The 14,940-nt window shown below is 52.6% G+C and overlaps 1 protein-coding gene across 1 annotated transcript in view; it reads left to right on the top strand.

Moving 5' to 3' along the window:
- LOC139247291 (lysosomal acid phosphatase-like) overlaps positions 1 to 14,940 on the top strand; it is a 64,352-nt gene that overhangs the window by 19,355 nt on the left and 30,057 nt on the right. The window contains exons 4-5 of the mRNA XM_070871594.1: positions 11,491 to 11,582; positions 12,193 to 12,296. Coding sequence (XP_070727695.1) covers positions 11,491 to 11,582; positions 12,193 to 12,296 — 196 coding nt within the window. The remainder of the gene's footprint in view (positions 1 to 11,490; positions 11,583 to 12,192; positions 12,297 to 14,940) is intronic.

The raw sequence follows: 14,940 nt of genomic DNA, 5'->3' as shown, positions 1-14,940 counted from the left end.
ACACTGACTGTCTCTGGTCTCCCTGTCCCCTTCTGACTGTCTCTGGTCTCACTGTCCCCACACTGACTGTCTCTGGTCTCACTCACTGTCCCCACACTGACTCTCTGCGGTCTCACTAACTGTCCCCACACTAACTGTCTGTGGTCTCACTAACTCTCCTCACACAGACTGTCTCTGGTCTCACTATTCCCACACTGACAGTCTCTGGTCTCACTAACTATCCCCACACTGACTGTCTCTGGTCTCACTGTCCCCACACTGACTGTCTCTGGTCTCACTCACAGTCTCTGATCTCACTAACTGTTCCCACACTGACTGTCTCTGGTCTCACTAACTGTCCCCACACTGTCTGTCTCCGGTCTCACTGTCCCCACACTGACTGTCTCTGGTCTCACTGTCCCCACACTGACTGTCTCTGGTCTCACGAACTGTCCCCACACTGACTGTCTCTGGTCTCACGAACTATCCCCACGCTGACTTTCTCTGGTCTCACTGTCCCCACACTGACTGTCTCTGGTCTCACTGTCCTCACACTGACTGTCTCTGGTCTCACGAATTGTCCTCACACTGACTGTCTCTGGTCTCACGAATTGTCCCCACACTGACTGTCTCTGGTCTCACTGTCCCCACACTGACTGTCTCTGGTCTTACTAACTGTTCCCACACTGACTGTCTCTGGTCTCACTGTTCCCACACTGACTGTCTCTGGTCTCACTGTCCTCACACTGATTGTCTCTGGTCTCACTAACTATCCCCACACTGCCTGTCTCTGGTCTCCCTGTCCCCTTCTGACTGTCTCTGGTCTCCCTGTCCCCACACTGACTGTCTCTGGTCTCCCTGTCCCCACACTGACTGTCTCTGGTCTCACTGTCCCCACACTGACTGTCTCTGGTCTCACTCACTGTCCCCACACTGACTCTCTGCGGTCTCACTAACTGTCCCCACACTGACTGTCTGTGGTCTCACAAACTGTCCTCACACAGACTGTCTCCGGTCTCACTATTCCCACACTGACAGTCTCTGGTCTCACTAACTATCCCCACACTGACTGTCTCTGGTCTCACTAACTGTCCCCACACTGACTGTCTCTGGTCTCACGAACTATCCCCACACTGACTGTCTCTGGTCTCACTGTCCCCACACTGACTGTCTCTGGTCTCACTGTCCCCACACTGACTGTCTCTGGTCTCACTGACTGTCTCTGATCTCACTAACTGTTCCCACACTGACTGTCTCTGGTCTCACGAACTGTCCCCACACTGACTGTCTCTGGTCTCACGAACTGTCCCCACACTGACTTTCTCTGGTCTCACTGTCCCCACACTAACTGTCTCTGGTCTCACGAACTATCCCCACACTGACTGTCTCTGGTCTCACTGTCCCCACACTGACTGTCTCTGGTCTCACTATCCCCACACTGACTGTCTCTGGTCTCACAAACTGTCCCCACACTGACTGTCTCTGCTCTCACTAACTGTCCGAACACTGTCTCTGGTCTCACTGTCCCCACACTGAGTGTTTCTGTTCTCACTAACTGTCTCTGGTCTCACTGTCCCCACGCTAACTGTCTCTGGTCTCACTAACTGTCCCTGCACTGACTGGCTCTGGTCTCACTAACTGTCTTAACACTGACTATCTCTGGTCTCACTAACTGTCCCCACACTGACTGTCTCTGGTCTCACAAACTGTCCCCACACTGACTGTCTCTGGTCTCATTAACTGTCTTAACACTGACTACCTCTGGTCTCACTGTCCTCACACTGACTGTCTCTGGTCTTACTAACTGTCCCCACACTGACTGTCTCTGGTCTCACTGTTCCCACACTGACTGTCTCTGGTCTCAGTAACTCTCCTCACACTGACTGTCTCTGGTCTCACGAACTGTCCCCACACTGACTGTCTCTGGTCTCACTGTCCCCACACTGACTGTCTCTGGTCTCACTCACTGTCCCCACACTGACTGTCTCTGGTCTCACTCACTGTCCCCACACTGACTGTCTCCGGTCTCACTAACTGTCACCACACTGACTGTCTCTGGTCTCACTCACTGTCCCCACACTGACTGTCTCTGGTCTCACCCACTGTCCCCACACTGACTGTCTCCGGTCTCACTAACTGTCCGAACACTGACTGTCTCTGGTCTCACTGTCCCCACACTGACTGTCTCTGGTCTCACGAACTGTCCCCTCACTGACTGTCTCTGGTCTCACTGTGCCCACACTGATTAGCTCTGGTCTCACTGTCCCCACACTGACTGTCTCTGGTCTTACTAACTGTCCCCACACTGACTGTCTCTGGTCTCACTGTTCCCACACTGATTAGCTCTGGTCTCACTGTCCCCACACTGACTGTCTCTGGTCTCACTCACTGTCCCCACACTGACTGTCTCTGGTCTCACTCACTGTCCCCACACTGACTGTCTCTGGTCTCACTCACTGTCCCCACACTGACTCTCTGCGGTCTCACTAACTGTCCCCACACTGACTGTCTATGGTCTCACAAACTGTCCTCACACAGACTGTCTCCGGTCTCACTATTCCCACACTGACAGTCTCTGGTCTCACTAACTATCCCCACACTGACTGTCTCTGGTCTCACTAACTGTCCCCACACTGACTGTCTCTGGTCTCACGAACTATCCCCACACTGACTGTCTCTGGTCTCACTGTCCCCACACTGACTGTCTCTGGTCTCACTGTCCCCACACTGACTGTCTCTGGTCTCACTGACTGTCTCTGATCTCACTAACTGTTCCCACACTGACTGTCTCTGGTCTCACGAACTGTCCCCACACTGACTGTCTCTGGTCTCACGAACTGTCCCCACACTGACTTTCTCTGGTCTCACTGTCCCCACACTAACTGTCTCTGGTCTCACGAATTATCCCCACACTGACTGTCTCTGGTCTCACTGTCCCCACACTGACTGTCTCTGGTCTCACTATCCCCACACTGACTGTCTCTGGTCTCACTGTTCCCACACTGACTGTCTCTGGTCTCAGTAACTCTCCTCACACTGACTGTCTCTGGTCTCACGAACTGTCCCCACACTGACTGTCTCTGGTCTCACTGTCCCCACACTGACTGTCTCTGGTCTCACTCACTGTCCCCACACTGACTGTCTCTGGTCTCACTAACTGTCCCCACACTGACTGTCTCTGGTCTCACTCACTGTCCCCACACTGACTGTCTCTGGTCTCACTCACTGTCCCCACACTGACTGTCTCCGGTCTCACTAACTGTCCGAACACTGACTGTCTCTGGTCTCACTGTCCCCACACTGAATGTCTCAGTTCTCACGAACTGTCCCCTCACTGACTGTCTCTGGTCTCACTGTGCCCACACTGATTAGCTCTGGTCTCACTGTCCCCACACTGACTGTCTCTGGTCTCACTCACTGTCCCCACACTGACTGTCTCTGGTCTCACTCACTGTCCCCACACTGACTGTCTCTGGTCTCACTGTCCCCACACTGACTGTCTCTGGTCTTACTAACTGTCCCCACACTGACTGTCTCTGGTCTCACTGTTCCCACACTGACTGTCTCTGGTCTCACTGTCCTCACACTGATTGTCTCTGGTCTCACTAACTATCCCCATACTGACTGTCTCTGGTCTCCCTGTCCCCTTCTGACTGTCTCTGGTCTCCCTGTCCCCACACTGACTGTCTCTGGTCTCCCTGTCCCCACACTGACTGTCTCTGGTCTCACTGTCCCCACACTGACTGTCTCTGGTCTCACTCACTGTCCCCACACTGACTCTCTGCGGTGTCACTAACTGTCCCCACACTAACTGTCTGTGGTCTCACTAACTCTCCTCACACAACACTGTCTCTGGTCTCACTATTCCCACACTGACAGTCTCTGGTCTCACTAACTATCCCCACACTGACTGTCTCTGGTCTCACTGTCCCCACACTAACTGTCTCTGGTCTCACTCACTGTCTCTGATCTCACTAACTGTTCCCACACTGACTGTCTCTGGTCTCACTAACTGTCCCCACACTGACTGTCTCCGGTCTCACTGTCCCCACACTGACTGTCTCTGGTCTCACTGTCCCCACACTAACTGTCTCTGGTCTCACGAACTGTCCCCACACTGACTGCCTCTGGTCTCACGAACTATCCCCACGCTGACTTTCTCTGGTCTCACTGTCCCCACACTGACTGTCTCTGGTCTCACTGTCCTCACACTGACTGTCTCTGGTCTCACTAACTATCCCCACACTGACTGTCTCTGGTCTCCCTGTCCCCACACTGACTGTCTCTGGTCTTACTAACTGTCCCCACACTGACTGTCTCTGGTCTCACTGTTCCCACACTGACTGTCTCTGGTCTCACTATCCTCACACTGATTGTCTCTGGTCTCACTAAGTATCCCCACACTGCCTGTCTCTGGTCTCCCTGTCCCCTTCTGACTGTCTCTGGTCTCCCTGTCCCCACACTGACTGTCTCTGGTCTCCCTGTCCCCACACTGACTGTCTCTGGTCGCACTGTCCCCAAGCTGACTGTCTCTGGTCTCACTAACTGTCGTCACACTGACTGTCTCTGTTCTCACTAACTGTCCCCACACTGACTGTCTCTGTTCTCACGAACTGTCCCCACACTGACTGTCTCTGGTCTCACTAACTGTCCTCACACTGACAGTCTCTGGTCTCACTGTCCCCACACTGACTGTCTCTGGTCTCACTGTCCCCACACTGACTGTCTCTGGTCTCACTAACTGTCCCCACACTGACTGTCTCTGGTCTCACTTCCTGTCCCCACACTGACTGTCTCTGGTCTCACTGTCCCCACACTGACTGTCTCTGGTCGCAATGTCCCCAAGCTGACTGTCTCTGGTCTCACTGTCCCCACACTGACTGTCTCTGGTCTCACTAACTGTCCTCACACTGACTGTCTCTTTTGTCACGAACTGTCCCCACACTGACTGTCTCTGTTCTCACGAACTGTCCCCACACTGACTGTCTCTGGTCTCACTTTCCCCATACTGACTGTCTCTGTTCTCACTAACTGTCCCCACACTGACTGCCTCTGTTCTCACTGTCCCCACACTGACAGTCTCTGGTCTCACTAACTGTCCCCACACTGACTGTCTCTGGTCTCACTCACTGTCCCCACACTGACTGTCTCTGGTCTCACTGTCCCCACACTGACTGTATCTGGTCTCACTGTCCCCAAAATGACTGTCTCTGGTCTCACTGTCCCCACACTGACTGTCTCTGGTCTCACTAACTGTCCCCACACTGACTGTCTCTGGTCTCTCTAACTGTCACAGCACTGACTGTCTCTGGTCTCACTAACTATCCCCACACTGACTGTTTCTGGTCTCACTAACTGTCCCCACACTGACTGTCTCTGGTCTCACTGTGCCCACGCTGACTGTCTCTGGTCTCACTAACTGTCCTCACACTGACTGTCTCTGTTGTCACTAACTGTCCCCACACTGACTGTCTCTGTTCTCACGAACTGTCCCCACACTGACTGTCTCTGGTCTCATTAACTGTCCTCACACTGACTGTCTCTGTTGTCACTAACTGTCCCCACACTGACTGTCTCTGTTCTCACGAACTGTCCCCACACTGACTGTCTCTGGTCTCACTAACTGTCCTCACACTGACAGTCTCTGGTCTCACTGTCCCCACACTGACTGTCTCTGGTCTCACTGTCCCCACACTGACTGTCTCTGGTCTCACTAACTGTCCCCACACTGACTGTCTCTGGTCTCACTACCTGTCCCCACACTGACTGTCTCTGGTCTCACTGTCCCCACACTGACTGTCTCTGGTCGCAATGTCCCCAAGCTGACTGTCTCTGGTCTCACTGTCCCCACACTGACTGTCTCTGGTCTCACTAACTGTCCTCACACTGACTGTCTCTTTTGTCACTAACTGTCCCCACACTGTCTGTCTCTGTTCTCACGAACTGTCCCCACACTGACTGTCTCTGGTCTCACTTTCCCCATACTGACTGTCTATGTTCTCACTAACTGTCCCCACACTGACTGCCTCTGGTCTCACTGTCCCCACACTGACAGTCTCTGGTCTCACTAACTGTCCCCACACTGACTGTCTCTGGTCTCACTGTCCCCAGACTGACTGTCTCTGGTCTCACTGTCCCCACACTGACTGTCTCTGGTCTCACTAACTGTCCCCACACTGACTGTCTCTGGTCTCACTACCTGTCCCCACACTGACTGTCTCTGGTCGCACTGTCCCCAAGCTGACTGTCTCTGGTCTCACTGTCCCCACACTGACTGTCTCTGGTCTCACTAACTGTCCTCACACTGACTGTCTCTGTTGTCACTAACTGTCCCCACACTGACTGTCTCTGTTCTCACGAACTGTCCCCACACTGACTGTCTCTGGTCTCACTTTCCCCATACTGACTGTCTCTGTTCTCACTAACTGTCCCCACACTGACTGCCTCTGTTCTCACTGTCCCCACACTGACAGTCTCTGGTCTCACTAACTGTCCCCACACTGACTGTCTCTGGTCTCACTCACTGTCCCCACACTGACTGTCTCTGGTCTCACTGTCCCCACACTGACTGTATCTGGTCTCACTAACTGTCCCCACACTGACTGTCTCTGGTCTCACTAACTGTCCTCACACTGACTGCCTCTGGTCTCATTAACTGTCCTCACACTGACTGTCTCTGGTCTCACTTTCCCCATACTGACTGTCTCTTTTCTCACTAACTGTCCCCACACTGACTGTGTCTGGTCTCACCGTCCCCACACTGACTGTCTCTGGTCTCACTAACTGTCACCGCACTGACTGTCTCTGGTCTCACTAATTGTCCCCACACTGACTGTCTCTGGTCTCACTAACTGTCCCCACACTGACTGTCTCTGGTCTCACTAACTGTCCTCACACTGACTGTCTCTGGTCTCACTGTCCCCACACTGACTGTCTCTGGTCTCACGATCCCCACACTGACTGTCTCTGGTCTCACTAACTGTCCCCACACTGACTGTCTCTGGTCTCACTGTCCTCACACTGACTGTCACTGGTCTCACTAACTGTCCTCACACTGACTGTCTGTGGTCTCACTGTCCCCACAATGACTGTCTCTGGTCTCACTCTCCTCACACTGACTGTCTCTGGTCTCACTAACTGTCACCGCACTGACTGTCTCTGGTCTCACTAACTATACCCACACTGAGTGCCTCTGGTCTCATTAACTGTCCCCACACTGACTGTCTCTGGTCTCACTGTCCCCACACTGACTGTCTCTGGTCTCACTAACTGTCCCCACACTGACTGTCTCTGGTCTCACTGTCCCCACACTGACTGTCTCTGGTCTCACTGTCCCCACACTGACTGTCTCTGGTCTCACTGTCCCCACACTGACTGTCACTGGTCTCACTAACTGTCCCCACACTGACTGTCTGTGGTCTCACTGTCCCCACAATGACTGTCTCTGGTCTCACTCTCCTCACACTGACTGTCTCTGGTCTCACGAACTGTCCCCACACTGACTGTCTCTGGTCTCACTAACTGTCCCCACACTGACTGTCTCTGGTCTCACTGTCCCCACACTGACTGTCTCTGGTCTCACTGTCCCCACGCTGACTGTGTCTGGTCTCACTAACTGTGCTCACACTGACTGTCTCTGTTGTCACTAACTGTCCCCATACTGACTGTCTCTGTTCTCACTAACTGTCCCCACACTGACTGTCTCTGTTCTCACTAACTGTCCCCACACTGACTGTCTCTGGTCTCACCGTCCCCACACTGACTGTCTCTGGTCTCACTGACTGTCCCCACACTGACTGTCTCTGGTCTCACTCACTGTCCCCACACTGACTGTATCTGGTCTCACCAACTGTCCCCACACTTACTGCCTCTGGTCTCACTGTCCCCACACTGACAGTCTCTGGTCTCACTAACTGTCCCCACACTGACTGTCTCTGGTCTCACTCACTGTACCCACACTGACTGTCTCTGGTCGCACTGTCCCCACACTGACTGTCTCTGGTCTCACTAACTGTCGTCGCACTGACTGTCTCTGTTCTCACTAACTGTCCCCACACTGACTGTCTCTGTTCTCACGAACTGTCCCCACACTGACTGTCTCTGGTCTCACTAACTGTCCCCACACTGACTGTCTCTGTTCTCACGAACTGTCCCCACACTGACTGTCTCTGGTCTCACTAACTGTCCTCACACTGACTGTCTCTGGTCTCATTAACTGTCCTCACACTGACTGTCTCTGGTCTCACTTTCCCCATACTGACTGTCTCTTTTCTCACTAACTGTCCCCACACTGACTGTGTCTGGTCTCACCGTCCCCACACTGACTGTCTCTGGTCTCACTAACTGTCACCGCACTGACTGTCTCTGGTCTCACTAACTGTCCCCACACTGACTGTCTCTGGTCTCACTAACTGTCCTCACACTGACTGTCTCTGGTCTCAATGTCCCCACACTGACTGTCTCTGGTCTCACTGTCCCCACACTGACTGTCTCTGGTCTCAATAACTGTCCCCACACTGACTGTCTCTGGTCTCACTAACTGTCCTCACACTGACTGTCTGTGGTCTCACTGTTCCCACAATGACTGTCTCTGGTCTCACTCTCCTCACACTGACTGTCTCTGGTCTCACTGTCCCCACACTGACTGTCTCTGGTCTCACTAACTGTCCCCACACTGACTGTCTCTGGTCTCACTGTCCCCACACTGACTGTCTCTGGTCTCACTGTCCCCACACTGACTGTCTCTGGTCTCACTGTCCCCACACTGACTGTCACTGGTCTCACTAACTGTCCCCACACTGACTGTCTGTGGTCTCACTGTCCCCACAATGACTGTCTCTGGTCTCACTCTCCTCACACTGACTGTCTCTGGTCTCACGAACTGTCCCCACACTGACTGTCTCTGGTCTCACTGTCCCCACACTGACTGTCTCTGGTCTCACTGTCCCCACGCTGACTGTGTCTGGTCTCACTAACTGTGCTCACACTGACTGTCTCTGTTGTCACTAACTGTCCCCATACTGACTGTCTCTGTTCTCACTAACTGTCCCCACACTGACTGTCTCTGTTCTCACTAACTGTCCCCACACTGACTGTCTCTGGTCTCACCGTCCCCACACTGACTGTCTCTGGTCTCACTAACTGTCCCCACACTGACTGTCTCTGGTCTCACTCACTGTCCCCACACTGACTGTATCTGGTCTCACCAACTGTCCCCACACTTACTGCCTCTGGTCTCACTGTCCCCACACTGACAGTCTCTGGTCTCACTAACTGTCCCCACACTGACTGTCTCTGGTCTCACTCACTGTACCCACACTGACTGTCTCTGGTCGCACTGTCCCCACACTGACTGTCTCTGGTCTCACTAACTGTCGTCGCACTGACTGTCTCTGTTCTCACTAACTGTCCCCACACTGACTGTCTCTGTTCTCACGAACTGTCCCCACACTGACTGTCTCTGGTCTCACTAACTGTCCCCACACTGACTGTCTCTGTTCTCACGAACTGTCCCCACACTGACTGTCTCTGGTCTCACTAACTGTCCTCACACTGACTGTCTCTGGTCTCATTAACTGTCCTCACACTGACTGTCTCTGGTCTCACTTTCCCCATACTGACTGTCTCTTTTCTCACTAACTGTCCCCACACTGACTGTGTCTGGTCTCACCGTCCCCACACTGACTGTCTCTGGTCTCACTAACTGTCACCGCACTGACTGTCTCTGGTCTCACTAACTGTCCCCACACTGACTGTCTCTGGTCTCACTAACTGTCCTCACACTGACTGTCTCTGGTCTCAATGTCCCCACACTGACTGTCTCTGGTCTCACTGTCCCCACACTGACTGTCTCTGGTCTCAATAACTGTCCCCACACTGACTGTCTCTGGTCTCACTAACTGTCCTCACACTGACTGTCTGTGGTCTCACTGTTCCCACAATGACTGTCTCTGGTCTCACTCTCCTCACACTGACTGTCTCTGGTCTCACTGTCCCCACACTGACTGTCTCTGGTCTCACTAACTGTCCCCACACTGACTGTCTCTGGTCTCACTAACTGTCCCCACACTGACTGTCTCTGGTCTCACTGTCCCCACACTGACTGTCGCTGGTCTCACTAACTGTCCCCACACTGACTGTCTCTGGTCTCACTGTCCCCACAATGATTGTCTCTGGTGTCACTCTCCCCACACTGACTGTCTCTGGTCTCACTGTCCCCACACTGACTGTCTCTGGTCTCACTGTCCCCACACTGACTGTCTCTGGTCTCACTGTCCCCACACTGACTGTCTCTGGTCTTCCTGTCACCACACTGACTGTCTCTGGTCTCACTGTCCCCACACTGACTGTCTCTGATCTCACTGTCCCCACACTGACTGTCTCTGGTCTCACTAACTGTCCTCACACTGACTGTCTCTGGTCTCATTTACTGTCCGAACACTGACTGTCTCTTGTCTCACTGTCCCCATACTGACTGTCTCTGTTCTCACTAACTGTCCCCACAATGACTGTCTCTGGTCTCTCTGTCCCCACAATGACTGTCTCTGGTCTCACTGTCCCCACACTGACTGTCTCTGGTCTCACTAACTGTCACTGCACTGACTGTCTTTGGTCTCACTGTCCCCACACTGACTGTCTCTGGTCTCACTAACTGTCCCCACACTGACTGTCTCTGGTCTCACTGTCCCCACACTGACTGTCTCTGGTCTCACTAACTGTCCCCACACTGACTGTCTCTGGTCTCACTGTCCCCACACTGACTGTCTCTGGTCTCACTAACTGTCCCCACACTGACTGTCTGTGACAGGGACGATACAATGTCAGTCTGAGTGCTGTCACTCAATAACGATGTATTTAGCGCCCCACTTGGGAGAGACAATGACCAGCTCAATCTGCGAGGAACATCAGCGGCAGGTCAGGGCCTTTAAGGGAGCATACCACTGCAGGGAGCAGCGTGAACTGGTGCAGGAAGGCAATGGCACTGAAGAGGGCGACTGGATTGGACCATAATCCTGGTCAGTGATTGGAGCGTGGGCAGTTCGACAGGAGTGGCGAGGTCGGGGCGAAGGAGCGGTGAGAGATTTTAAAGGGACGTGATCAGGGCCCAGAAGAGGCGAGGGCCCAGAGGCAGCACGGGCCAGCCCACACTGCGATATTTGTGCGCACTGGGTCCGTGCTGCAGAGCTGGTGTCCAGGCGTCCTGGGTAATCCTTGCCACTGGACCAAGACCTCGCTCTGTCAAGCCCGTGTGGAGGCTGGTGTGCAACAGTCACCCCACGTTAAAACAATCTATGTACAGGCATCTTCCACCCTTCAGAATGCAGTTCAGGATCTGGAATATTAGGTCCTTCGTTGGAAAACCTGTGAACTCATCCCTTTTTGGCGTTGGAAGCAAGTCATCCTCGCTCCGAGGGACCGCCTGAGAAGAAGATGATTGTATTGCTCGGGGGAGCTCCTGTCTTTACCTGCTGTTCCTTTCATCTTGTGTCTCAAACTTTGCTCTTTTTGCAGGCCTGCTCCTCAATCAGATCGTCCAAAATATTATTCAAGCAGTTAATGTGTATAGTCCCACTCCCCGTCTCAAACTGATCATGTACTCAGCGGTGAGTCTTCTTACAGTGTTCATCGTATTAAATACACCGTGTTAAATCCCCCCCCCCCCCCGACCCCGGGGGTTAAATACCCCCCCAACCCCGGGGGTTAAATACCTCCCCCCCCCCCTCACCGACCCTGGGGGTTAAATACCCCCCCCACCCCGGGGGTTAAATACCTCCCCCCCCCCCCCTCCCCGACCCTGGGGGTTAAATACCCCCCCAACCCTGGGGGTTAAATACCTCCCCCCCCCCCTCCCCGACCCTGGGGGTTAAATACCCTCCCCACCACGACCCCAGGGGTTAAATACCCCCCCCACGACCCCAGGGGTTAAATACCCCCCCCCCGACCCTGGGGGTTAAATACCCCCCCCCCCGTCCCTGGGGGTTAAATACCCGCCCCCCTGACCCCGGCGGTTAAATACCCTCCCCCTGACCCCAGGGGTTAAATACCCTCCCCCTGACCCCAGGGGTTAAATACCCCCCCCCCCCGACCCCAGGGGTTAACCCCCCCCCGATTGATTTATGCCTGTGGTGTCTGTGTTTATATGTGTCTGCATGTGTGTGCATATAATTCACTTGAATAATTCTGATCTATTCTAAATTTGTTTTCTGGTCCCAGCACGACACAACAATCATAGCCCTTCAAATGGCTCTGAACATTTACAGCCTTGCTCCTCCATACGCTTCCTGCCACATATTTGAGCTGTACGAGGAGGATGATGGGTAGGTCCTAGTTCTGGTTTCACAATACATGCTCTGCATGCTGGGTGTTCAGGGTCCCTCTCACCAGGACTGTCTGTCGTTGGTCTGTTTTGTCCACTAGACCGCGATCTGTATCCACCGACACTGGGTTTGTATGTCTTAGCTCTCATTCCTGCTGTAAACCAAGATGATCATGAGGATAGTGGGCCCTTTGATCCATCAAACTGTTAGCTTTTGTTCAGAGCTTGCTGACAAGAGGTCAGATTGGACTGCATCAAAAAATATCGACTGTAAAGTTCATGTTCGTGGTCAACAGGAGTGTACTGTTACCCTGAAATAGACACAAATTAAAAGGAGCACAGGAGAAGTGCTTTCTGTGGCATTGGGATAGGACAAAGGTTTTCATCAATACATTTGGGAAAAGAAAATCAGTAATGGAACTGGTCTGGTGAGAGACCAGGAAAATGGGGACTGGGGGGAGAGACCGAGAGGGAGAGAGAGAAGCAGGAAAGTGGGACCGGACTGGGGAGGGGGAGAGAGCGAGAGAGTCGGGTCGAGGGGGGAGTGTCCGAGCAGCGGAAGTCCGGGGAAGGCCCATAAAAGGCCCAACGTCGTCGAGGAGCAGCAGTCCGAGCAGCGGGAGTCCGGGGGAGACCTATAAAAGGCCCAACGTCGAGGCCCAGCCGGTGCAGCTGCAGCAGGGAGAGAAGGCAAAAAAGAAGTAAAAAGAAATCGAAGGGTGACATCACAGCCAAGGGGGTAAGTGATTGGCTGGTAATCGGTGAGTAGTTTTTCTTTTTTTTCTTTTCCTTTATCCTTCGGTAACCTTTGACATTCTTGCCAAATTAAGTTAATTTAAGGGTTAAATCATGGCAGGAGAGCCCAGACCTGTGTCATGCTCCTCCTGTGCTATGTGGGAAGCCAGGGACGCTTCCAGTGTCCCTGACGACTACATGTGTGGGAAGTGTATCTAGCTGCAGCTCCTGACAGACCGCATTACGGCACTGGAACTGCGCATGGATTCACTCTGGAGCATCCGTGATGCTGAGGATGTCGTGAATAGCACGTTTAGTGAGTTGGTCACATCGCAGGTAAAGGTTACTCAGGTAGATAGGAAATGGGTGACCATCAGGCACAGCAGTGGAAGGAAGGTAGTGCAGGTGTCCCCTGCAGTCATCTCCCTCCAAAACAGATAATCCGCTTTGGGTACTGTTGGGGGAGATGGCTCACCAGGGGAGGGCAGCAGCAGCCAAGTTCATGGCACTGTTGCACAGGAGGGCAGGAAAAAGTGGGAGAGCTATCGTGGTAGGGGATTGTATTGTAAGGGGAATAGATAGACGTTTCTACGGCCGCAATCGAGACTCCAGGATGGTCTGTTGCCTCCCTGGTGCAAGGGTCAAGGATGTCTCGGAGCGGCTTCAGGACATTTTGGAGGGGGAGGGTGAACAGCCAGTTGTCGTGGTACATGTAGGTACCAACGATATAGGTAAAAAACGGGATGAGGTCCTACAAGCTGAATTAGGAAGCTAAGAGTTAAATTATAAAGTAAGACCTCAACGGTAGTAATCCCAGGATTGCTACCAGTGCTACGTGCTAGTCAGAGTAGGAATCGCAGGATAGCTCAGATGAGTACGTGCTTGAAGAGTGCTGCAGGAGGGAGGGATTCAAATTCCTGGGACATTGGAACTGGTTCTGGGGGAGGTGGGACCAATACAAACCGGACGGTCTGCACCTGGGCAGGACCGGAACCTATGTCCTAGGGAGAGTGTTTGCTAATGCTGTTGGGGAGGGTTTAACCTAATATGGCAGGGGGACAGAGGGAAGTAGAATGGGGGCAGAAGCAAAAGATAGAAAGAAGAAAAATAAAAGTGGAGGGCAGAGAAACCCAAGGCAAAAAGCAAAAAGCGCCACATAATAGCAAAATTCTAAAGGGGCAAAGTGTGTTAAAAAGACAAGCCTGAATGCTCTGTGCCTCAATGCGAGGACTATTCGTAATAAGGTGACGAATTAACTGCGCAGGCAGCTATTAACGAATATGATATAATTGGCATTACGGAGACATGGCTCCAGGGTGACCAAGGCTGGGAACTCAAATCTAGGGGTATTCAACATTCAGGAAGGATAGGCAGAGAGGAAAAGGAGGTGGGGTAGCATTGCTGGTTAAAGAGGAAATTAATGCAATAGTAAGGAAGGACATTAGCTTGGATGATGTGGAATCAGTATGGGTAGAGCTGGGAATACCAAAGGGCAGAAAACGCTCGTGGGAGTTGTGTACAGACCACCAAACAGTAGTAGTGAGGTTGGGGACAGCATCAAACAAGAAATTAAGGATGCGTGCAATAAAGGTACAGCAGTTATCATGGACGACTTTAATCTACATATTGATTGGGCTAACCTAACTGGTAGCAATACGGTGGAGGAGGATTTCCTGGAGTGTATTAGGGATGGTTTTCGAGACCAATATGTCGAGGAATCAATTAGAGGGCTGGCCATCCTAAACTGCGTGATGTGTAATGAGAAAGGACTAATTAGCAATCTTGTTGTGCGAGGCCCCTTCGGGAAGAGTGACCATAATATGGTAGAATTTTTTATTAAGATGGAGATGCCAATTATATCATATTTGTTAATTCAGAGACTAGGGTCCTGAACTTAAGGAAAGGTAACT

The sequence above is a fragment of the Pristiophorus japonicus genome, unplaced genomic scaffold (genome assembly GCF_044704955.1).
Source record: "Pristiophorus japonicus isolate sPriJap1 unplaced genomic scaffold, sPriJap1.hap1 HAP1_SCAFFOLD_269, whole genome shotgun sequence".
NCBI classification, from domain to species: Eukaryota; Metazoa; Chordata; class Chondrichthyes; family Pristiophoridae; genus Pristiophorus; species Pristiophorus japonicus.
Note: the sequence above shows the minus strand (reverse complement) of the source record. Positions and strands in the feature narration are given on the sequence as shown.